This window comes from Gekko japonicus, unplaced genomic scaffold (assembly GCF_001447785.1).
Source record: "Gekko japonicus isolate JY-2015 unplaced genomic scaffold, Gekko_japonicus_V1.1 scaffold55, whole genome shotgun sequence".
Lineage (NCBI taxonomy): Eukaryota > Metazoa > Chordata > Lepidosauria > Squamata > Gekkonidae > Gekko > Gekko japonicus.
The window spans coordinates 476,141-500,937 of record NW_015160837.1 but is presented as its reverse complement, the minus strand read 5'-3'; the positions used below and the strand labels follow the sequence as shown (position 1 = coordinate 500,937).

The window sequence follows — 24,797 nt, the reverse complement described above, 5'->3', positions numbered from 1 at the left end:
GTGGGGCCCGAGGGGGCGGGGTTTAGGGAAGGAGGGATTTGAGTGGCGTGTATTACAACAGGGTCCACCTTCCAAAGTGGTGATTTTATTCAGGTGAATCGATCCCTATCCCCTGGAAATCAGCTCCCCCTAAGCTGTAAACTCTTGTGAGCAAAAATTCTACTTTGTGAGCTTTTGTTTTGTTGTTGTTCAGCCGCACAGTCGAGTCCGACGCTTCGCGACCCCATGGACCAGATCCCGCCAGGCCCTCCTGTCTTCCGCCGCCCTCTGAAGTTGGCTCAATTTCATGTTCGTCGCATCTTTGACACTGTCTAACCATCTCATCCTTTGCCGTCCCCATCTTCTTTGACCTTCAGTCTTTCCCAGCATCAGGGTCTTCTCCAGTGAGGGCTCCCTTCTCATTGGGTGGCCAAAGTATTTGAGCTTCAGTTTCATTATCTGGCCTTCCAGGGAACAGTCAGGGTTGATTTCTTTTAGGATTGACTGATTTGATCTTCTTGCAGTCCAAGGGACCCTCAAGAGTCTTCTCCAGCACCATAGTTCAAAATAATCTATTCGGCACTCGGCCTTCCTCATAGTCCAACTCTCGCAGCCATACATGACTTTGTGAGCTACTGGGCATTAAAGCTGTGACTGTGAGCGAGAGATCTGGCTGCTACGTGAATTAGTTTGCTCTGGGGGATCCTTCCTGAGCAGACAAAAATGTGTGAGCCAGAGACTAAAAAACTGTGAGCTAGCTCACACTAACTCAGCTTAGAGGGAACACTGGTTGTAATAGTGGGAGAGTGCCAGCCACCACCTTGAGGTTGGCAGTCCTACCACTAGGGGAGGATAGGGGGTAAGTCTGACAGATCCAGGTTGGGAAACTCTTGGAGAGTTGGGGACAGGGCCTGGGGAGTACAGGGACCTCAGTGGGGCACAGTGCCATAAAGTCCATCCTTCGAAGCCTCCAGTTTCTCCGGGGGAACTGATCGCTGTAGTCTGGGAATAGGGATGCCAGGTCCCAGTGGGGGTTCCCCCACTTTTAGGGGCTGCAGTCCACCAGCCAGTGGGGGAAGACCCACCCCCAAATAGGGATGTCGTTGGGCAAGGTCCCCAACGTGATCATCACCTGGAAGTGATATAATCACATCAGGACGTTGCCCAATGATGTCCCGTCCACCCCTAGAATACCCCCAAATCTCCCCGCTGCAATAGCAAGTGTTCCCTCTAAGCTGAGTTAGTGTGAGCTAGCTCACAGGTTTTTAGCCTCCGGCTCACACATTTCTGTCTTAGCTCAGGAAGGAGGGCTCCAGAGCAAACTAATTTATGCATTAGTCAAATCGCCCGCTCACAACTTTAATGCCAGTTGCCCACAAAGTAGCATTTTTGCTCACAAGGCTCTGCAGCTTAGAGGGAACATTGATAGCAACCCTATCTGGGGATGAGCTGTAATTCTGGGGGATCCTCAGGTCTCACCTGACCTCACTAAAAGTGGTTGCTTTGTATTCATTTATGTTGGTGCCAAGCAAATCCAAAAAAAATACAGGAGAAAGGGATAACGGTATTTTAACGATTTGAAATTTGTGACTTTGAATTTAAGTGTTGTTTATTGTTTTTTATTTGTGCTTATTTGTTTAGGGAATACTTATGCTACCTCGGGGGAATCTGCCTGAGGCTGTGTACAACATAATATAATAAAGCATAACATTAAAAGTGTACCTAAAAACAAATGTATAGCCAGTGCATATCTTTCACATCCTGAGTTATACAGTTCCTGTATCCAACCCCTGGCTTCCACATTTCAGATAAACTAAAGTTTCTGGACCTGAAGTTTTTCCTCCAAGAAATTTATAGCCTAAAAATATACCCATTATGTCAATTATTTGTTTAGATTATATGGATTATGCTTTTTCATGCTATGCATTAACTGTTTGGGCTTCTCAAAATTTTTTGAGACAGATCACAATTATAAAAAATGCTATCAAAGTTTTATGTGTGTGCTCTGGATACCCTATGTCTGCTAATTGTTTTGGGGTTTTTTTACACATGATCTGAGTTATCACTCCTAATCAGGATTACAATAGTCCAGTTGTTTAAGATTGATTGGATCCAGTTGTTTCTGTTTCAGTGTTGTGGTTTCTTTCAGTTCTGTTGCAGATCTACTCTTCTGGCTGCTGAATATCTGTGTTAGGATTGCAGAAAAGGAAAGGAAGAAGGACATTACATCATTTGTTAACCTAGATTCACAAAAATCAAGATTGAATTGCAGAAATTGCATTCTTTGTTGACACTTTGGAAATATAAAACAGAGCTAGGAAATAAAGTTACTTTGGCCCCGGTCACGCGGCAAAGTTACCGCGGGAGAGACACGGGAGTCCCGCGGATTTTCCAGGCGCGATCTCACCTCAACATCTGGGACGCACAGTGCTCCCGTGGCGAACCCGTGGCGAACCCGTGGCTCCCCGCTGAAGGTGCGGAGTTAAAAACTAGTACCTACGAGGTACTAGTTTCCAGAAACCGCAGGGCAAGGGCGGGCGTCTGACCACGTTTCCGGTGGACTTCTGTGGCATCCGGCGCTTGCCCATGTTCTGTCGCAAAGAAGGGTTGTTTTTTTCAAGTCTCCACAGGATGCGCACAAGCACACAACGGAGCATGCGCACAAACAGGAAGCGGCGTTTGCCACAGGAGCCGCGCGGCACGAGTGCCGGTTTGAATGTGCCGTGCTGCTTCTTTGCCGCGCTGCGGACTAGCCGTCTGATCTGCACCTGACGCCTACCCACGGGACCTCCAAAGGACTTCTGATCGGGCTGCCACACGTTATTTTCCTCCAGGGCAATTAGCTCAGTGGTAAATCATCTGCTAATATGAACATATGAAGCTGTCCTATACTGAATCAGACCATTGGTCCATCCTAGTCAACACTGTCCACTCAAACTGGCAGCAGATCTCCAGGATTTCCAGTAGAGGTCTTTCACATCATCTACTACCAGACCCTTTAACTAGAGATGCTGGGGACTGAATTTGGACCTGCTGTGTTACAAGCAGAGGCTCTACTACCGGCTTACCTAAGGGACCGCCTTTCCCCACATGTTCCCCCAAGGGTACTACGGTCGGGGAGTCAACATCTCCTGGAAATTCCAGGCCCCAGGGATGTTAAATTTGCTGTTAGTAGAGCCAGGGCATTCTCGGTGGCGGCTCCTACCTGGTGGAAGGAGATCCCGGAGGAGATCCGGGCCCTGAGGGACCTTTCTCAGATCCGCAGGGCCTGTAAGACGGAGCTCTTCCGCCAGGCTTTCGAGTAGGAGCTGCCGCCACTATAATTCCACCACCGATATGTATGCAGCATCGCACCACTACCACCAATATGTGGTTCCATCTGGGTGCGAGGTGACCCTGGAAGGAGAGGGGATGACAAGTTGCGGGACCAATGCCGTTCGACTAAGATCTACCCCATCTTGCACTGACATTTTGTTGTTGTATTATATTGTTTTACTGTTTTAGACTGTTTTATCTGTTTTAATTCTGGCACTTGTGCCTCATTGTTAGCCGCCCTGAGCCTTTGGGGAGGGCGGGATATAAATCCAAAAATAAAATAAAATAAAAATACTGAGCCATGGTGCCTACCTGATTAGACATCTATTCCAGAGGTTCTTAGCAGAGCCACACGGTATACAAAGTGGTTGCCCATGGGCCCCCGGGCTGTCAACAGACAATTCTACTCCAACAGTGAACTTACAAAATGGAATACCCAATTATTTCAATTTAATATTACTGCTTAGATCAGAGGTCTACAATCTTGTTAAGCTTGTGTGCACTTTTTGGAATTTTGAAACATGGTGGTGGTAAGTGCCACCACAAAATGGCTGTCATAAAAATGGGGGCTGGTCACAAAACACCAAAATGTTCCACAAAATGCCGAGGGGTTCCAAGCCAAGTGTCCTTCTATGATGGCAGCAGCTGCATCCAAAGAGGTGGTCCTTGCAGAGTCAAAGGCGATGGTTCCTTGGCTCTTGTAAAGTACCTCTTGTACCAAGGATTGGCTCTTTGCTTTGGGGAAAAAGATGCTGTTTGATTTCGGTTCTCAAAGGAAGAGGAAGGTTTGCTCCCTGCACAGCCACAAGAGAGGTTTCCCAGGTCAGAGACATAAGGAAATCCATCTCTGGCCAAGCTGAGGGTGCCCAGCCTTTAATCAATATAGTAGGACTTACTTGACGTGGATCTGTTATGCTTTCGTTGGCTACAGCTTTACTGCTGTGTCAAATGAAAAAGAATCTTATCAAAGGCCCCGGTCACGTGGGCCGGAAAATGCAGGGGGGGAGATGTCTAATCAGGTAGGCACCATGGCTCAGTATTTTTATTTTATTTTATTTTTGGATTTATATCCCGCCCTCCCCAAAGGCTCAGGGCGGCTAACAATGAGGCACAAGTGCCAGAATTAAAACAGATAAAACAGTCTAAAACAGTAAAACAATATAATACAACAACAAAATGTCAGTGCAAGATGGGGTAGATCTTAGTCGAACGGCATTGGTCCCGCAACTTGTCATCCCCTCTCCTTCCAGGGTCACCTCGCACCCAGATGGAACCACATATTGGTGGTAGTGGTGCGATGCTGCATACATATCGGTGGTGGAATTATAGTGGCGGCAGCTCCTACTCGAAAGCCTGGCGGAAGAGCTCCGTCTTACAGGCCCTGCGGATCTGAGAAAGGTCCCTCAGGGCCCGGATCTCCTCCGGGATCTCCTTCCACCAGGTAGGAGCCGCCACCGAGAATGCCCTGGCTCTACTAACAGCAAATTTAACATCCCTGGGGCCTGGAATTTCCAGGAGATGTTGACTCCCCGACCGTAGTACCCTTGGGGGAACATGTGGGGAAAGGCGGTCCCTTAGGTAAGCCGGTAGTAGAGCCTCTGCTTGTAACACAGCAGGTCCAAATTCAGTCCCCAGCATCTCTAGTTAAAGGGTCTGGTAGTAGATGATGTGAAAGACCTCTACTGGAAATCCTGGAGATCTGCTGCCAGTTTGAGTGGACAGTGTTGACTAGGATGGACCAATGGTCTGATTCAGTATAGGACAGCTTCATATGTTCATATTAGCAGATGATTTACCACTGAGCTAATTGCCCTGGAGGAAAATAACGTGTGGCAGCCCGATCAGAAGTCCTTTGGAGGTCCCGTGGGTAGGCGTCAGGTGCAGATCAGACGGCTAGTCCGCAGCGCGGCCACAGTTCCGCTGAGCCACAGTTCCAACCTACACAGCCTTTGCATCTTGTTCATGCTTGGTCAAACTGTAAACTCTTAGCCATGTGGACTCCCATAAGTTTTCCTGAAGATGACACCAAAGAAACATCTACATGTCCTGAAGTAGGTTCTTCTTGTTCATGCTGCAATAATCACAAAAGAGTATGTGTGATGTAGTAGAGTTTCAGATCGGGTTCAAATTCCCATTCAGGAAATAGTGATGTCTCAACAAGGGATGCCACCTGCGGTCACCACTTCCCACCTTTGCCCCCCACAACCTCTGCCTGCTGGCTGAGTCCAGGGCACCTAATGTTCCTTCCAGGGCTCTTTTTGTAGAAAAAGCCCAGCAGGAACTCATTAACATAACAGGCCACACCCAACAGCAGGAACTCATTAGCATATTAGGCCACACCCTGACCACACCACTCATTGGCACATTAGGCCACACCCCCATGTTACCAGAAGTGTGGTCATCCAGCCACACCCACTTTTCCCTTCTTATTCTGTTTACCTTGTTTGTTGTCAAAACCCAGGGCTTTTTTTGTAGCAGGAACTCCTTTGCATGTTAGGCCACACACCCGTAATGTAGCCAATCCGAATGAGTTTCTGCTATTGGGTGTGGCCTATTATGCTAATGAGTTCCTGCTGTGTGTGGCCAACTTGGGAGCCAGCCGGAACCCCGTTCCTGTGCGTTCCTGCCCAAAAATAGCCCTGGTTCCTTCCCTCCTCATTCACTGGGCATGTGCATGCCCTATCCGGTTTTCCAAACGGTTGGGAAGTCCTACTGAATTTGAACAAAGTTCGTGTCCAGTGGCACCTTTAAGACCTACAAAGTTTTATTCAAGGTTTAAGCTTTTGTGTGCACGCACACCTCTTCAGAAACCTCACACCCTGATTAAATCTTTCTTGGTCTTGAAGGTGCCACTGGACTCAAAATTTCTTCAGCTGCTCCAGACCAACATGAATACCCACCTGAATCTATCCTATTGGATTTGTGCAACTTCATGTATTGTGTGGAAAGATGTCTTGGGAAGCAAAGGGGACAAGACAGAGGAAGAGACAGCAAGAGTGGCAGCAGAGGCTGACTGAGACCACCACCTCGCCTCACATCATTCTAGATCAGGGGTCCCCAACATGGTATCCGTGGGTGGCATGACAAGTGTACCCTCTAAGCTGAGTTAGTGTGAGCTAGCTCACAGTGTTTTAGCTTCTGGCTCACACATTTTTGCCTTAGCTCAGGAAGGATGGCTCCTGAGCAAACTAATTCATGCCGTAGCCAAATCGCTCGCTCACAACTTTAATGCCAGTAGCTCACAAAGTAGAATTTTTGTTCACAAGACTCCACAGCTTAGAGGGAGCCTTGGCCATGACATCCACTGTCACCTTTCTTGGCACCTGCCAAGAGGTTTTAAAAAATGTGTGGAGTCAGGTGGGACTTCTGTCCAGTAGGGCTTCTGACTGGCCATTGGAGAACTGATGGGTTTTGCAGACTAAAAAAACAAAATCCTGCAGCAGCAGCTGTCACAACAGCAGAAGAAACTTGACTGTGTTGCTGAATTTAAACTGTGTAAGCAAGAAAACATTTTTTAACATCGTTTTAAAAGGCATCCTGTTAAGCGGAGCTGCTTCCTGAAATGTTGAAGGGTTGCTATTAGAGTTATGCATAACCTCCCTCCCTGACATTTTATGGCTGGCTCCACCTCCTGCAGCAGCCATGTTGGAGTTGCGCCCAGCAGAATTCCAAAGGCTGACAAAAGTTGGGGACTCTTAGTGCCATCTCTGCATTTAACTCACTGTGACCTGATTCAGCCATACATCATGGGCTGCATCCATGCATCATGGGCTTTTCTGCTATCGTTGCACTATAAGCCATCATTTGCAACTGGATGTTTCTGTGTGGACAAGACTACCCACTTGCACATTACTGCTGTAGCACAATATCCAACAGCATGTGGATGCAGCCAGAGCTGCTGGGCGGGTTAAAACAGAGAACTGTGTATAATTCCCTTGGAGGAAGGGTAGGCTAAAAACACACACAGGTCAATGGTCTAAAGTTTGTAGTCTTTCTGGTACCATGAGACTCAATTGGGTTTTGCTGCAACAGACTAGAAGAAACGATTCCTGTTGCCCTTTGCGCTAACAATTACAATGTATTACTCCGCTACGACAACCCGTTTGTTATTGGGGCTATCATGTCAAAAAGGCAATTCTTTTCTATTTCCTTGAAAAGTAACTGAATCACCGACAGGCATCCTCTGATTGACAGCTACATTTACAGCTGTTTCAGACATGCAGGGCATCAGCAAGCGGAAGGAAAAGCATTAAAGATTATAACGTCTTTTTGTGTAATAAGAAAAGATGCCTCATAGGTGTCCTGGTGACTATAAGAAAGCCTCCTCCCTGGGATTACGTTGGTTGTTGTGACCCATCCTAAGTCCTGTAGTCCGAGCTAATAATTGACAGGAGTTTTACAATTGTGAGCTTTTTTTTTTTCACTCAAGCTTTGATAAGACACTTCAGCAGTTACTAGCAAATGAAGACAGGCTGTGCAGCAGGGAGCCTGGGGAGTTGAATGGCTTTTCTCCAGTCGCGGCAAGAGAAATTTGACTTTTAACATATGCTCCAGTGGGACACACCATGCTCGTGGGACACCGGAAAGGAACGGCAGCTTCATGGGCGTTGTTTTTTGCGCAGCTAGTCCTTGGACTTGACATGGACGGAAGATCCGTGTGGAAAAAAGACCCCAATTTAAGTCCTGTGAATGAAACTCAGCTGTTTCCGTATGACACATTCCCTCCGGAGTTCCTCTGGGGTGTAGGAACTAGTGCTTTTCAAGTGGAGGGGAGCCAGAGGAAGGATGGGAAAGGACCCTCGATATGGGAACACTTCATCCAGTCACCTCTCGGAACCGGTTCCAGGATCGATGACTCCAGTGACAGCTACACTCTCCTGGAAAAAGATTTGACAGCTCTGGATTTTTTGGGCGTTTCTTCTTACCACTTTTCGATTTCCTGGCCAAGGCTCTTTCCCACTGGGATGGTAACAGCTGTCAACGAACAGGGGCTCCATTACTACAACAGGCTTCTCAATGCTCTTATCCACAGACGGATTGAGCCAGTGGTCACCCTTTACCACTGGGATTTACCTTTGGCACTGCAAGAGGAATACGGGGGCTGGAAAAATGAATCCCTCATCGATATTTTCCACGACTTTGCCAACTTTTGCTTCCAAGCCTTTGGGGATCGCGTTAAATACTGGATTACAATCCACAATCCTTACCTGATTGCTTGGCATGGGTATGGCACGGGTATCTATGCACCAGTTAGAGAGGAGAGAAAGAGCATCTGTCTACATCGTGGTCCACAATCTGATCAAGGTAAAGTATAGCCTGATTTGGTTTCATTGTTATCAGCGAAAGTTTTATCATAGCAAGTAACAGTCATAAATAATCTTAATTGTTGCCACCTTAAAGACTTCACAAAAACAAATTTCTTCCTTGGTTCTTTCTTGTCTGTCGGTATGATAAATGTGCCACTACATATAAAATTAAACTGCCGTCCTTGGGCATGATTCAGCCAAGGTACATGTGCTTTTTAAGTCCTGCTCTTTTCAAAGGGTGAGCTAAATATCTTCTTCAAACTACACTCTTTACCAGGGATAAATCAAACTGAATTCAGTGGGTTGTAGCCCGCCAACTTTCTCAGTCATTCTTGATCAATTCCCCCTCCTTACTGTAAGGGCCTGTAAGACAGAGATGTTCCACCGGGCTTATGGTTGAGGACAGCAAGAGCCTCCATCGTATTTGGCCCATGATCTGCCCTTCCCCATGGAACGAGAGAAATATCCTGAATGCCGTTGAATTTAGGCTGTATTTAATCGCTCTTATCTTGTCGATTGATTGCTATGATGTATGATTTGATTTATTGGATGCTTTAAGTGTGGTGTACACCACCCTGAGCCCTTTGGAGGGAGGCAGTTTATGAATCATCATCATCATCATCATCATCATCATCATCATCATCATCATCATCAAGGCTTCTTTCTTGGGGAACACGTCAGAACAGAGTTCCAGAACTTCTACAACAAAATTATTTTTTAAATGTTAAAAGTTCATGAATTTTCAGTATACAGATTGAAAACTCCATTTCTCTCTTGGGAGTTCCGGCACCTCTTTTTCCAAAAAAGGCGATGATGATGATGATGATGATGATGTAGACCCCATCCCAAATGGCTTTTCTCCATGCAGGTCCCATGATCTCCAGTAGAGCCCTTTTTGGTCATCAAAACGAACCCCATCCCTTCCTTATTCACGAGTGGGATAGCATGTTGGACCCAATCCATTGGGTCTTATTTCTGAGAAAGGTTTACATGGTCCTTTCCCCTTAAAATCGATAGGACTTAATCTCTAACTTTTCTCCCTACTGGGGACTCAAAGGAGCTTGCAACAGCCTTCTCCCCTCCTCCATATTTGTCTTCACAGACCAAGATGAGTAGCCGTGTTAGTCTGCTTGCAGCAGTAGAAAAGAGCAAGAGTCCAGTAGAACCTTAAAGACTAACAAAATATGTGGCAGGGTAGGCGCTTTTAAGCGCCTACCCTGCTACATATTTTGTTAGTCTTTAAGGCGCTACTGGACTCTTGCTCTTTTCTTATCTTCACAGACATTACTGATTGTTGTCTGTTCCCTAAAAAGGCTTGCGCTTCCTTCCGAGCTTCATGTGTCTAGTCCAATAATACCCTTCATACGTTGAAATCATTTGATAAGCATAAACAAAGTTTTATTGAACAGTCCAAAATCTGACAAATTGTAGCTAAATGGAGCACCCATAAATAAAGGATAATTAAAGAACACATCCCCAGCACGATAAAGTCCCATCGCAAACAAATGGCCACCACGCTGAACTAACAAGGTTACCAGGCTCCTTTAAACTGCTTGAAGAGAAACATCCTTTATGTCAATATTGAAGAATTTCAGAACGACGTCAGCCCAGTCCTGTTTTCACGTATATACATTTTAAATGGTAGGTTAAAGTACCGTACTCTTCCTTGCTGCATTGAATTACGCACACCAAAGAAGCAATCCTACCATTATTTACTTAATGCTCAGTTTAATTAGATATAGCTCACATCCTAAATCCGTAAACAGTAGTGCTTGGCGTGATTTGTGTTTCTTCTGCTGTTAGAAATTAAATTCAGCAGCATCATACCAGCAATTACATCAGCAGAGAAATAATATAGGTCTGAATGTTTCGCAAGAAATACTCATTAGGTCCTTATTAATGGTAGCTTTACAGTTATACAATTGGAATTTTCCTTTCTCTTCTTTCCTCTCCTGAACAACTTTGATTCACCGACAGTTCCAGGTCACAAGACACCAATGTTCTCTCTAAGCTGAGTTAGTGTGAGCTAGCTCACAGTTTTTCAGCCTCCAGCTCACACATTTTTGTCTCCAGAGCACACTAATTTATGCAGTATCCAAATTGCTTGCTCACAACTTTAATGGCAGTAAGCTCATAAAGAAAATTTTTTGCTCACAAGGCTCCACAGCTTGGGGGGGGGGGAGGAGAAGAAGAAGAAGAAGACTTTAAAGAGTACGGCCATGGCAATCTCATCATCTTCTACCTGGAGACTAGGCTGAAAGGAGAGAAAGGAAAGCATTAAAAATGTTGGTGCCTGGCATGTTGTTAGGTTGTCCGCATGTGGATAAATTTCCTTGCAAGCTTATCCATGCTGAGGTCCCCAGCAAATGAACAGAAACATGTACATGGCCGGTGCCACTATAGGGATGCCAATTCCCCCCGGGGGGCGGGGAAATCCCCGCCCGGGAGGCCCGTTCCCCCCCACCGCCGGATCGGGCCCCCGGGGGGAACCCCACCCCCAAAGCACGTCACACGGAAGTGACGCAAGCACGTCGGGGACGTTGGGGGCAGGGCCACAATCATCCGAGGGAAAACTCTATGGTTTTCCCTCGGATGATTCTGGCCCCGCCCCCAACGTCCCCGACGTGCTTGCATCACTTCCGTGTGACGTGCTCGCGGCACGCGCGCGCAAAGCACATGCGCGAAGACTCCCAGAGCAAGGCTGGATTCCCCCGCTCTGGAACAGGTAAGCACTTGGGCAACCCTATGCCACTACCACTAGTCACATGACTGGCTTTGTGGCTGCCATGTTCCTTTCCTACCCTCCTGGACAGGCCTCTAGACTAGGGTTGCCAGGTCCCGCCCCCCCCCCCCGGCCAATGGCAGGGGCTCAGGGGAAGGTTGCCAGATCCAGGTTGGGAAACTCCTGGAGATTTGGGAATGGAGCCCTGGGGTAGGACAGGGACCCCACTGGGGTACCATGCCCTAGAGTCCACCCTCCAAAGCATTCATTTTCTCCGGGGGAACTGATCTCTGCAGTCTGGAGATGAGCTGTAATTCGGGGGGATCCCCAGGTCCCACCTGGAGGCCGGCATCCCTATGCACTTCAAAAGTCAGAGTGATGCTGACACTGGAGATCTTGCTTCTAGAAGAACAGCGGAAGCCCAGAGCGGCATCTGCATGACAGCTGGTGATGCATAGTGGTTAGAGAGCTGGCGTGGCAAGAGTGGTCAGAGTGCCAGACTAGGGACTGAGATGACCAGGTTCAGATTCCCCCTCTGCCATTGGGGTTTGCTGCCTGACCCTCGGCCTGCCACAATCTCTCAGACTAAGCTACCTCGTGAGGGCATTGTTGTGATGATAACGCGGAGGCAGGAGCCTAATCGGGGGGGAAATAAAATAACATTATCAATAATAAAGAAACGTGTTATAATTAAATATACTCTACAGCTTCCAACAACTACAAGCACCGACCCTCGTGTCTCGCATGTAAACCCAAAGAAAAAGAAAACAAAATGGAATTTGTGGGAATGAAATGGCACCAGCTCATTCACTCTCTCTCTCTCTCTCTCTCTCTCACACACACACACACACACACACACACACACAATGCCTGGCCTGTCTACCTACACTTGCAGGTGTTAGCACATTGCACATGGATGGCCTAAAAAAAACCAAGACTTAATTCTCAGCCAATCTACAAAAGCTTCTTTGGAGAGGATTCTTAGGTGATGAAGCAAGCCACTGTTTACAATCCTGTAATGGACCTATTCTTGGGCACGAACTGAATAGTGTGTGTGTGTGGGGGGTTTAAACAGTAACATGAATTAGACCTGGCTGAGATGTATGACTGCAACAGCAATGAGTGGCTCACGTGTGGGAATCAGCCATCACAGATCAACCACAGACAGAACACAAAGCACCGCACATCCTTCGCTCACAACAGGTTGCAGCGAAGTTGCGAGGCATTTGCAATAACAATGGAGCAGCCACATGGCGGTTCCCCCAAAACTTTGCTGGACTCATCTCTCAACAACTGTCATTCTCCTTGGTGCCACCAGAGGACTTTCTCAGACTTAAAAAAAAAAAGATAATTGATGTATCCCTGTAGATTAGCACTATAGTGATGTGTCAAAATCCGGATGGGGTGGTGGCACAGGGCTGGGGCAAGTAAAATGGCATACATGTGAGTGGGACCTGCTAAAATGTGCATTTTACTCACGACACAGTATGTAAACACACTTTGATTACAACCTTTCCCAAAAGAAAGTATCAAACTAACCAGATCTGAGAAAGCAGGGGGAGACCTGGATCGTGAAACATTAGGGGATGACATTGTGTGATATTGTGCGGATGCAGGGGTCATTTCCTGCAGGAGCGCACAGGAGCGGAGCTCCGGCAGTAAAGAGCCCAGGGGGCGGGCACATGCAACAAGCCCCAACCCTGCTCCCAGCAGCCCTCAGTGAGAGCAAGAAGCAGCCAGGTAAGTCGCAGAGACCCCCTCCTGCCCCCCCATGTCCAAAACAGTCCAGTGGCTCCTTTAAGACCAAGTTTTATTCAGGTACAAGCTCTCCCTCCTCTGCGAGGACAGATCTGTGCATTCCCCCCCCCCAATAGCTAGCAATCCAAAACAGTCCAGTGGCACCTTTAAGACCAGGTTTTATTCAGGTACAAGTTCTCCCTCTGGGGGACGGCTGTTTACTTCCCCCCCCCCCCCAAATAGCTAGCAATCCAAAACAGTCCAGTGGAGCCTGAGCGGTGGGTGTTGCCTTCCGACACACTTCCGGTGATGTCAGGGGGTGTCGCATATGCAAATAAGTTATGCTAATGAGCTCCTGCACCTCTTTTTCTACGAAATGACCGAAAAGCAGTTTGAATGCTAGTCTTGAGTAAAACCACCATGTGGAAGTATCTTGTCATTTTGGGGATGGGAGAGGGTGGGAAGTGAAAGCAAGCTAAAATAGAACAGGAAAGGGGCTTGATCCGCAAACATCTGTACACACCATAGCCACAGGCTACATCAAAAGATAATGACTGAAAACAATAAAAGGCATGAAACCATTAGTTGAAATCAATAATTTAAAACCGCTCGTAGGCAGAAGAACTAATTCAATGCCTTTATAACTGTGGAGCTGTCACTGAAAAAGCTCTCCTGTACCCACCAGACAAGCTTGTTTGGTTGACGGGACAGTCAAGAGGGCCTCTCCCTGTGATTTTCGGTCCTGGGCAGGAACGAATGGGAGAAGAGAGTCCTTCAGACACCCAGGTCCCAAGCTGTGTGGGGCTTCACCTTGAATTAGGCTCAGGAAGCCATTGTAATGTAGGGTTGGGGGTCATGTGATCCCAGTAACTGGCTCCACCACCAGTGTTCCCTCTAAGCTGAGTTGGTGTGAGCTAGCTCACAGTTTTTGTGGGTTTTTTTTAATTAAACGATTTTATTAGAAGATAAGTCAAATATACATAAACAAGATTACTGTTTAAACAATAATACAGACTGTAAGTGCAAATTCATTTAACACAATGCCATCTATAAACTTATCAGTAGGAACAGCTTATTACCGTGACCGTGTCCCTTTCTTGTTATTTTCCACTTGTTCCACTAGAGTAGTAACGTATAATATTGTTATGTATTGCATTGTATATAACTGCTATGTGAACTGTGACATTGAGATTGAATGTAAATACTGATGTGTGAATCGCCTGATTGAGATGCCATGTTGAGCTTCGTCCTGGGCTAGGATCCTAATGTAACCAATAGGAGCCCTAGCCCAGAAAGTGTCTGCCAATCACCGTGCAGAGCGGGATCGCTCGTGATTGGTCATTATTACTTCAACCTCATAGGTTGTTATCTGTACAGGGGGTGTGGCTACACTAGCCGGGAGTGTTTAAATATAGAGCAGCCAGTGTACTTGCTGCTGATGGTTGGTTCGAATGATGGTCCTGGCTGGTGATCGTTGTACCGAGTACGGAGAATTAACAGAGCTGAAGAATAAACCGCATTCTTGCTGAATCCCTCCCCGACTTCTTTGTTAAGCGCACGACTTAACAAATATATATTTTAGAAGGACCTTAAAAGTATTTTATGAGAGTACGCGAACCATAAAAAATTCTCATAGATGTATCCAATCTGCATAGCTAGTATTTGCTGGTAAAACATCGTTTTCTGTAAAGTATGTTATAAGAGGACACCATTTTCGAATGAATCTGGAATGGGACCTCGCATACCCTTGTGTGTGTGACTCATATTTATCTGCTACTTTATCCATCACAAAGTGGTCCCAACATTTATTTCTCCATTGATCAATAGAAGGAGGATCAGGATTTTTCCATGAGGCAGCAATAGAAAGCCGTGCTGTGGCTATTAATGTGGCGGCTAATTCAGTAATTTTTACTTCCGTTTCATCAATGGTATAACTTGAGTTAAGAAGCAATATAGCCGGAGTCTAACAGATCCTGGTCTGGCACTGTAACCACCAGTGTTCCCTCTAAGCTGAGTTAGTGTGAGCTAGCTCACAGTTTTTTAGCCTCTGGCTCACAGATTTTTTTTCTCAGCTCAGGAAGGATGGCTCCAGAGCACACTGATTTAATGCAGTAGCCAAATTGCTCGCTCAGAACTTTAATGCCGGTAGCTCACAAAGTAGAATTTTTGCTCACAAGACTCCACAGCTTAGAGGGAACATTGTCCACCACCAGTTTAGCTTCAGCATTCCGCTCTAGCTGCAGCTTCTGAAGGTAACCCCAAGTAGACTGCACTGCAATAGTCCAGTCTAGATGTAACTAAGTCATGGATTACTGTGGCTAGTTGAGACTGAGCCAGGAATGGGCACAGAGATATATATAATTTCTTTTGCCTTAACCACCAGCTGTTCCTGAGAAGGACCCTTGTGTCATATTTTGAGCACTTCTGCCTGATAAGAAAGATAGCTATGGCAGCATTTTCAGTGCAACATGCTCTAGTATTCTGAGTGGAGATGCTGCAAATTTTGCAGGGAACATGTTCAATAATTGAGGGTACTTTGTTCATAATCACCTGGCAGCTGAATGTCCAATCTGTTTGCTTTTCCACTGGCTACCTTGAATGGCTGTTGAACAATTTTGTGGCTGTGTAGTAGCTGTGTCGGTAGAGTTTCATTTCACTGTAGTGATGGAGTTTAATTTTCTTGCCTTAAGAGGGCTTTTGTATCTGCTCAGTAGGTGAGATTGATTATACCTGGGATCATGGATGGGTAGTTCGGGTAATTAACTGTGTAAGGGGGAAACTAGCACTGGACTGGACTGTTTGAATATTTGCAAACTAACTTGATGAACAGGCCCAAACTGTTTGTGAACAGTGAACTGATCAATGGACAATCAGGTCCCTATTCGTGAACAGACGGTAAACTGAACTGGAGGGTGTTCAAACATTTCTAATTCTAACTAGTTTTTGAATGAATTTGGAAGAAGGATACTTCCAAAGTCTCGATATTATAAATTTATAAACAGTAAACTTTGACATTCTGCATGACTTTGTACCTCAGTAAACAGGTTTATGAGTCACTGGGGCATGAACTGAGGGCCTTTACAAACATGTAAAATAAAGTTGTATGATTGTCAAAATGTACCTTGGTTCCCCCGGCCCCAGAAGTTCTTATTCACTTTGGCACAATATAGACAAAATCTTAGTTATCTAGTAACCATTGTGGTTACTAGAAGTCTGAAACCTAATCCAGGGTCCCTAGTCAGCATAAGACCTTTGATACCCTGAATGGTATTGTCTTGAGTATGATCTTGACTGAATTAGGGTAAAAGATAGACCTTGTTTAACTCGTCACTTAATCCTCTAGTTTCACCTCACACAATAGGGAAGGCAAATCAAGATAATCCTTTGCCTCTGTGTAATCGATACTAATTCATTATTACTTACAGGCATCTTCTACTTCATCTGTGTTACCAAAAGATTTTAGATATTTTAGATTTAAAGTATTTTAAAAGCAACATATGCAATAAGTGTATTTCTGTAAATTCTTTCCATGGGAGAAGGAAGAGTTTCAAAATAGCATAACAATACAAGTTTTCAACCCTGACCTAGTTAGCCCAGGCTGGCCTGATCTTGTCAGATCTTGGAAGCTAAACAGAGTCAGCGTTTGGATGGGAGACCACTAAGAAAACCCCTAAAAGCTGGTCCCTCCTGATTGTCCCAAGAAGGAGATGTATTTCAGAACTGTCACCAAGATACATAAGTTACTTTCTAAAAACCTTTGTTCTCCACATTAAAGCATGCCTAAAATAGATCCACTGTTGTAGTTTGTCATTCATATTCTCAGAGCAGGATCCCAATTCTACATCCCCTGAAGAAGTTGCCGTTGGACAGACCCCTTAATGAAATAATTACTAAAGTCTAGGTTGGGATGAATACAATCTGGAGAGAGCCACATAGATATGACTTTCTTCTTCCTGTCAAAATGGGACAAAATAAATGGACAAACTATATATTCTTCAAGGCTATGTTATAAGTGAGGGCTTTTCATGGAGTTTAAGCTGCAGGGATATCTCTTGGGGAATTTATGTTTTTATCATATTTTGTATGGTTTTATTGTTCGGGATTGTTACACTACCCTGAGCCGCAAGGGATGTTGGAAAAGATAGTGTCTGGTGTATAAAGAAGAGAAGAAGACCCTGAAGGGGCAGCAAGAAGACAATTAGATAGGATAGTGAGGTCAGCACCTTCTCTCTCCTGTTAAGTGTCATTCCTTGTCTATCTCCATATTGTTACTTTTAGGGCAATTTTCTCCTCCTTCTCAGAAGTCTGATACCTCACACTCTCCTCTCAGCTAGAGATGTACCGTGTTTCCCCGAAAATAAGACACTGTCTTATATTTATTTTTTCTCAAGAAGACACACTAGGGCTTATACCACAAATGCATAGAAATCCTGCTAGGGCTTATTTTTGGGGTAGATCTTATTTTCGGGGAAACAGGGTAGTTAGGACGTCTCTCTGTCTCTCCTCTTTCCTATCAAGTACGTTAGTTCCTAAATAAATCTTTATCTACTCTATAATCAGGTTGTGCACCGTTGCTGTGTTAAGTTCTCTGCCAACAAAGGAAAGCCAGGGTATAAACATTTTAATAACAAGCATAACAAGGGGAGCGGTGGCACAGGGGATTTATCCTCTGGTTAAACATCTGAGCTGAACAGGACTGCTGTCAGTTCTAGTCCCGCGCTGGGTGAGCTACCAAGCCTTGTCCCCAGCTCGCTGCCCACCCAGCGGTTCGAAAGCTTCGGCGAGTAGATAAAATGGGTACCACTCCTTAGAGAGGGTGGACACACTAAACCCCCTGGTGGGGGAGGTGTTAGCTGACGAACGGAAGGTCCAGCGCGTGAGATCAAAAGCCTAGAGAGATCTATTTGGCATCATGGCCTGTAATGGGCCATTCCGGCCAGGCGGTGGCAGTGTTGCGCTGCAACTGAGAAAGCTGACGACATCAAGCCACGCCGAGGGAGAATGCCGTTGGAACACGTTTGAAGCTTACAGCTAGATAAACTCCCCATCGGCTGCGAAATATCTGCAATTTAAAAATATATGTTGTCCTCCCTTACCCCTATCATTGTTAGTCCCTTGTGAATACATGAGTAACTGTAAATCGCTCAGAGCCAGCAGCTCTGCAAGGATTGAGCGATTAATAAATCGAAAGATGATGATGATTATTATTATTATTAATAATAATAATAATTATTATTATGTTATATTTTAGTCCAGTAGCACCTTAGAGACCAACAAGAGTCTGAAAGTTTCTCTGAGGTGCTACTTAGGGTTGTCAGGTGTGACAGTCTCACCAGTGGGGGGTTTGGGGGGTGGTCTGAGAGTGGGCGGCGACATCCTCAACGTGATGACATCGGACAGAAGTGACATCATCGCAGCGATGATGTCATGTGGTGACTCTCTGCTTTTGGAGCAAACTCTATGGCTAAAATCGGGCTCAAACCATAGTCTTGCAGAGCATCGTCACACAACATTGCCAGCACGATTACGTCACTTCTGCATGATGTCACCGTGTGATGTCGCTGTTTAGGGGTGGGGCTTCCCCACTGGCCAGCTGGCCAGCGGTGGGCAGAGACCCCAAAAATCAGGGGATTCCCCACCCAGAGTGGTGGTCTGGGAACCCTAGCGCTACTGGATTAAAAATCTGACTGTTCTACTGCAGACCAACATGGCTACCCTCTGAAACTATATGCAGTGTTATGTTTTTTTTTAAAAATAACTATCAATATATGCATGTTCTGTTATATATCCAGGCAAAGGAGTTGCCCTCCTTGGTCACACCGTTGGAGAGAGGGTAAAGATTTTGAAACGCTGTGTTCAACTAAAAAGAGATCTGACAACTTAAATATAATCTTGCCTTTCTTTTTGAAAACTGAACTTGGATTAATTTTAGATATTTTAATAGGCAGGTATTTTTTGCCTTTGTGTTCTTGAAGGACAGGAAATATTCCTTCAGATACCTAGGCATGGGGCTTGAGCAGAAAAGGACAGAGAAATCTCACATTGTCATAGTAAAAGGTAAAGGTTCCCTTGCTCGAAAGCCAGTCAAGTCCGACTCTAGGGTTGCGGTGCTCATCTCCGTTTCAAAGCCGAAGAGCCAGCGCTGTCCGAAGACGTTTCCGTGGTCATGTGGCCGGCATGACTAAACACCAAGGTGCACGGAATGCTGTTACCTTCCCACCGAAGTGGTACCTATTTATCTACTTGCAATTTCTTGCTTTCGAACTGCTAGGTTGGCAGGAGCTGGAACTAGAGATGGAAGCTCACTCCATCATGCGGCACCCGGGTCTCAAACTGCTGAACTACTGACCTTCCACAGCCTGCAGTTCAACGTCTTTTATATATATATATATATAAACAAACAGAACCAGAGAAGAAGGCCAATAACAGTTATTGGGGGTATGCCAAACAAAACAAAAATGTCTTCACCTGCTGATGGAAGGCAACAATAGAAGGAGGTCGATGAGTCTCTCTGGGGAGGGAGTTCCAAAGTTTAGGCACCACGACCATCAGATGGTGGGGGCACTTGAAACAAAGCCTCCAAAGATGTCCAGAGTGGATTGGGTAGGTTTGTATAGGAGAAGGCAGCTCTTAAGGTATGCTGGCTGCAAGCCGTATCCCATTTTAAAGCTCAGCACCAGCACCTTGAACTGTGTACAGAAGCCAATTGGGAGCCAGCATAGATGGAACAAGTATGGAATGATAGGAAAACCCATAGCCGCGGGGAGGGGTTATTTGGGGGCAATGCCCCCCTACAAATGAGTGCTGCCCCCTCAAACAAACAAAAAATCAAAACGATTGTTTTTAAACGTAAGATGTGCGTGGGGGTTCCAAAATGACTGCAGGCATAGTCAGGGAAGCTTCAGTCTCGTTTTCTTTTTTTTCTGGGCCAAAAAATAAAGTTGCAAATAAAATACAAATAAAATAGAATAAAATAAATTGCAAAAAAAATGACAAAAAATTGCAGAATGCAAAAGAGAGAGAGAGTCGGAGATTCCCGCTCCCTCCCCGGCTTACACAGAAAAGCAACCCGGAATCAAGTCTCACCAATCGAAAGGACTAGAGAACTAGAGGAGGGCTAGAGGTCGCAGCGGAGCCGGAGCTGCTGCTTCTTCTGCTGGCAAGAGGAGCAGCAGGCGCAGCCAGGGCAGCCCCCAGCCCCCCCACCCCGGATTTCCCCACACTCCACCCACCATATTTTTCTGGCTACACCCCTGGACATGGCCTCCACAGCCCATTCCAGTCCACATTCTGCCTGCCCACAGTGTTCTGTACCAACTGTAGTTTCTGAACCATCTTCAAAGGTCCAGAAATACATTGTAGTAGTCCAATCTAGATGTTAACAGGGCATGTACCCCAGAGGCAAGATTTTTCCTCCCAGGTTTTTTAGAACTCCCTCAAAATTCGGAAGCTGCTTTTCTTAAGAGGAGGGCAGGCAGGCTGCTGTTTGGAAAAGGAATCAGGTGAGCCATTTTGTACACTGCGGTTATCTTGACTACAGAGTACAAAACGACATTCCCTTCTATGAATATTTTTCCTGCAGCCTTGGGAGCTATTGTTTGGGGGGGGGGTTAATCCAAATGTAGCTAAATCGTGTCGGAATAGATGCAGCAAAGTCTGTTATGCAGATTTCTAAGGTCTGATGTGTTCTTTTTCTGGAATCCATTTCCACAGTAGCACCATCAGCCAGCATCAAGAATGGTGTACAAAACTGAGCCGCTGAACAATATTTTTAATCTTGCAGAAATGAATATCGGCTCAGAGGTACATTCTCGGTTCATCTATGCGTTCCAAAAGGCTACACATTAACTACTATACCTGCAGTAATACCCGGGAAATGTGCAGAATTTAGTCCTATGTTTATCCAGAGCATAATGTTCAGTATTGATCATACCCACACTAATCTACTTAGCCTTATGTTTAGCTTTGATCTTCAAGGTGTAGAACAGATTAGGTAGCACGGTGCAAAGGGGACAGGGATGTGTGTAATTAGGATTTTCTAAAAATAATACACATGTTGCAATGACTGTTTTACACTTGTTTATTTTGCAGTTAATCTGTGGCAATGGGCTATCAACAGGACCGCAAGTCACAGCTGGTTGTCAAATATAAGAACCAAGAGAGACAGGCAGTGTGACAGGATGTCTGTTTGGAAGAGGATATTGCCCGTTTCTGATCCTGCGTTTTAAAAAAAATGTATCACAGTTCTTGTCTTGCAAAGAATACGGGGCAGAACAGATAGGGGTATCCCATTTTATTTTCACAACAGAACCCCGTGTGAAGATTAGACTGAGAGATAGCTAACTGCTCACAGTGCGAATTGTCACATTAGGGAGTTTTGTTATTCAGTCGCACAGTCGAGTCCAACTCTTTGCGACCCCATGGACCAGATCACGCCAGGCCTTCCAGTCTTCTGCTATCCTCTGAAGTTGGCTCAATTTCATGTTCGTTGCATCTATGACACTGTCTAACCATCTCATCCTTTGCCGTCCCCGTCTTCTTTGACCTTCAATCTTTCCCAGCATCAGGGTCTTCTCCAGTGAGTGCTCCCTTCTCATTGGGTGGCCAAAATATTTGAGCTTCAGTTTCATTATCTGGCCTTCCAGGGAACAGTCAGGGTTGATTTCTTTTAGGATTGACTGATTTGATCTTCTTGCAGTCCAAGGGAGTACACAAGTTTTGTTTAGGGTCCCAACCTGTGCCACTGCCAGATATGGTAGCGGATTCTTCACATTCCCTGTGCACGTGCTGCCCAGTTTGGATTGGGACCGCAGTACACATTTCAGCCTTTCCTCCTCAAGCCGTTTTCCTGACCTGAAACAGTCATGGGGGGCCACTTCTCCTTGTGCGCCATGGTCCTGATCCAGATTGGGCACTAAGCACAAGGGCATTAAAGAGAACCAACAACTGACGTCTGACTGGGACTTAAGACACAACCTGTATCCACTATAAATTTAATGGCTGGGCAGAGATATGACTCATCAGTTCCTAGCTTCAGCGGCCTTCCCTCCTTGCCTCCATCCCAAAGGTTAATATTAGTGTCTAGACCTTGAACAAATGTTGAGACGTAGATTGTAGCACTGAAAACCAATCAAACAGCTGACGTAAGATGGTTCCAAGTTGTCATTCCTTGGCACTGCTACTGCTATGAGACTCTCTTTTCTGGCACTACAATTAGCTACACACTGCTTTGGAGAACAGAAGACGTATAGTACCATTGTTTAAAAGTACTCTGTGTAGCGGCATATCGGGGAAAAGTCTAACAGTGTGACCGTAAGACGTCGGCGGGAGTAGGCACCATTTTATAAACCTGAATAGAATTCTAAGTATACAACTGCAGTGCCTGCAAAGGTTTACGGGGGGATTTTGCCCTCAAACCAGAGCGTCGCCGTGCAATGTCCTCAACCCGACGACGTCACTTCCATGTGACATCACTGTGTTGGCGACGTCGCTGTTTGGGGGTGGGTTTGGGTTCCCCCCCGCCCCCCCCCCCGCCCCCCAGCCAGCAAGCTGGCAGCAGGCAGAAGCCCTGAATTCTGCACCCGAACCTGGGGAACGGCAACACTAGTGAGTCATGCTAGTCACCCTATCATTGCTGCTGACCCTAGCCCAAATGAGTCCTCCCTCAAAGGCCAAAGCAGCCCCACAAAGAGCCTGCCCCACCCCCTGCCTGTTACTGACAGAAATTAAGCCTGGAGTGCTAGCAAAACTGTTGTGGTTGACTAGCAATGGCCACGGAAGGTATCCATTTCTTGAAGCTGCAGGTACTCCATCCTTTTATCATTTTGTTTTTTTAGATTTTTTTTTTTAGATTTCAGATTTTTCTGGAAACCTGAGGAGAGGAGAGATTGGATTTATACCCCGCCCTTCACTACCCAAAGGTGTCTCAGAGCGGCTTACAAACTCCTTTCTCTTCCCCTCCCCACAACAGACACCCTGTGAGGTAGGTGGGGCTGAGAGAACTTTTGACAGAAACTGCTCTTTTTTCAAGAACAGCTCTGACAGAACTATGGCTTGGCCAAGGTCATCCAGCCAGGTGCAAGTGGAGGAGTGGGGAATCAAACCCGGTCCTCCCAGATTAGAGCCCGCACACTTAACCACTATACCAAACTGGAAGGCATTTTCCAGGTTCGTGGAAAGGTCTCTCTTGTCAGTTCATGCCTTCAGTCTCCAGGTGTAAGTATCCTCAGATTAGCCCCAGTTGAGAATTAAATATATTGATGATCTACTTAGAAGTGCTCTGTAAACCCCCTTCTATTATGGAGTGGTTCGAAAGCAAGAAATTGCAAGTAGATAAATAGGTGGGAAGGAAACAGCGTTCCATGCGCCTCAGTGTTTAGTCATGCCGGCCACATGACCGCGGCTTAGAAACGGAGATGAGCACCGCCCCCTAGAGTTGCATTCGACTAGCTTTTGAGCAAGGGAAGCCTTTACCTTTATATAAAAAATGACTAATTGTATTAATGACAACAACTTATTATGAGGTCTAGAGTTTGCTGAGAAAAGGACTATATTTACTACAGGTTTTTCCATGTGGGTTTTTATAATCAGTTCCGGCCCCATAGTGCTTTGGTTTATTTCCGTATTTCCACATGCAATTTTGTGCCTTTAGTTTGTGCCCCCCCCCCCCCCCCCCCCAGCTCTTTGGAGACCACTTTTATCCTGATCTTTTTCTGGAAGCCAATTTTGAGTTGCCTTTTTTCTCCCGCATAATGTTTCTTTTGGTTTTCTTTGTCCTCTCTGCTCCCAGCCAATTCCAGCCCACTTTTCAATGATCGGATTATTGTAATTGTATGGATTATTGTAGTTTGGTGTAGTGGTTAAGTGCACGGAGTCGGAGTCTAATCTGGGAGAACCGGGTTTGATTCCCCTCTCCTCCAGGGTGCGGTATAAATCCAATCTATTCTTCTCTTCTTCCTGCAGCTGCTGGATGACCTTGGGCAAGCCATAGTTCTGTCAGAGGTGTTCTTGAAAAAGAGCAATTTCTGTCAAGAGCTCTCTCAGCCCCACCTACCTCACAGGGCGTCTGTTGTGGGGAGGGGAAGGGAAAGGGGTTTGTAAGACACTCTGAGGCTGAGTTCAGACTGGCAGTTTGAAGCGTGAGGGAGTCGTGGCAAAAAAGACCTGTAACAACTTGTTCTGGGTATTCCCGGTCACACTGCACTGACTGATGCGGGAGCATACCGGGGAGGAGGCACAAGGGAGCGTTTGCAGTGTTGGCCCGCCCCGGCGGAGGCGCAGCTGTAAGTGGCTTTTTTTCATTCCAGCAACATGTGCCTATGCGGCTTGTTTGCGGCTTTTAGCGTGCACACATCCGGGAAGCGGGATCAACGCGCTCTCCAGGGTTTGCTACGACTTTCACCTGGTATTTTTTAAACTCAGGAGGGAAGCGTTACAAGACAGGTTGAGTACAGCTGGGGAACGCCTGACAGATGTGCCTGTGTGAACCGGCCCCTTTAATCCGTGAACCGGCCCCTTTAATCCGTTTGCGAAACGTGCCTCTATCGGGCCAGACTGCCAGTCTGAACTTGGCCTGAGACTCTGAGTGAAGGGCGGGGTATAAACCCCATCTCTTCTTCTTTTTCTTCTTCTTCTCTCCCTTTCCTACCCCCTGCCCTGAAGATGAGTGGTTTTGTGTTTGTTTGTTTTTTAAAAAAGACACTAAAATATCGATATGTTGATATAATGTTGTAATGATC

At 46.0% G+C, this 24,797-nt stretch overlaps 1 protein-coding gene across 1 annotated transcript in view; it reads left to right on the top strand.

Annotated features, from left to right (window-relative positions):
- The first annotated feature begins 7,755 nt into the window (after positions 1-7,755).
- Positions 7,756-24,797, top strand: part of KLB (klotho beta) — a 31,909-nt gene continuing 14,867 nt past the window's right edge. The window contains 4 exon segments of the mRNA XM_015418142.1: positions 7,756-7,791; positions 7,793-7,861; positions 7,917-8,546; positions 8,548-8,598. Coding sequence (XP_015273628.1) covers positions 7,756-7,791; positions 7,793-7,861; positions 7,917-8,546; positions 8,548-8,598 — 786 coding nt within the window.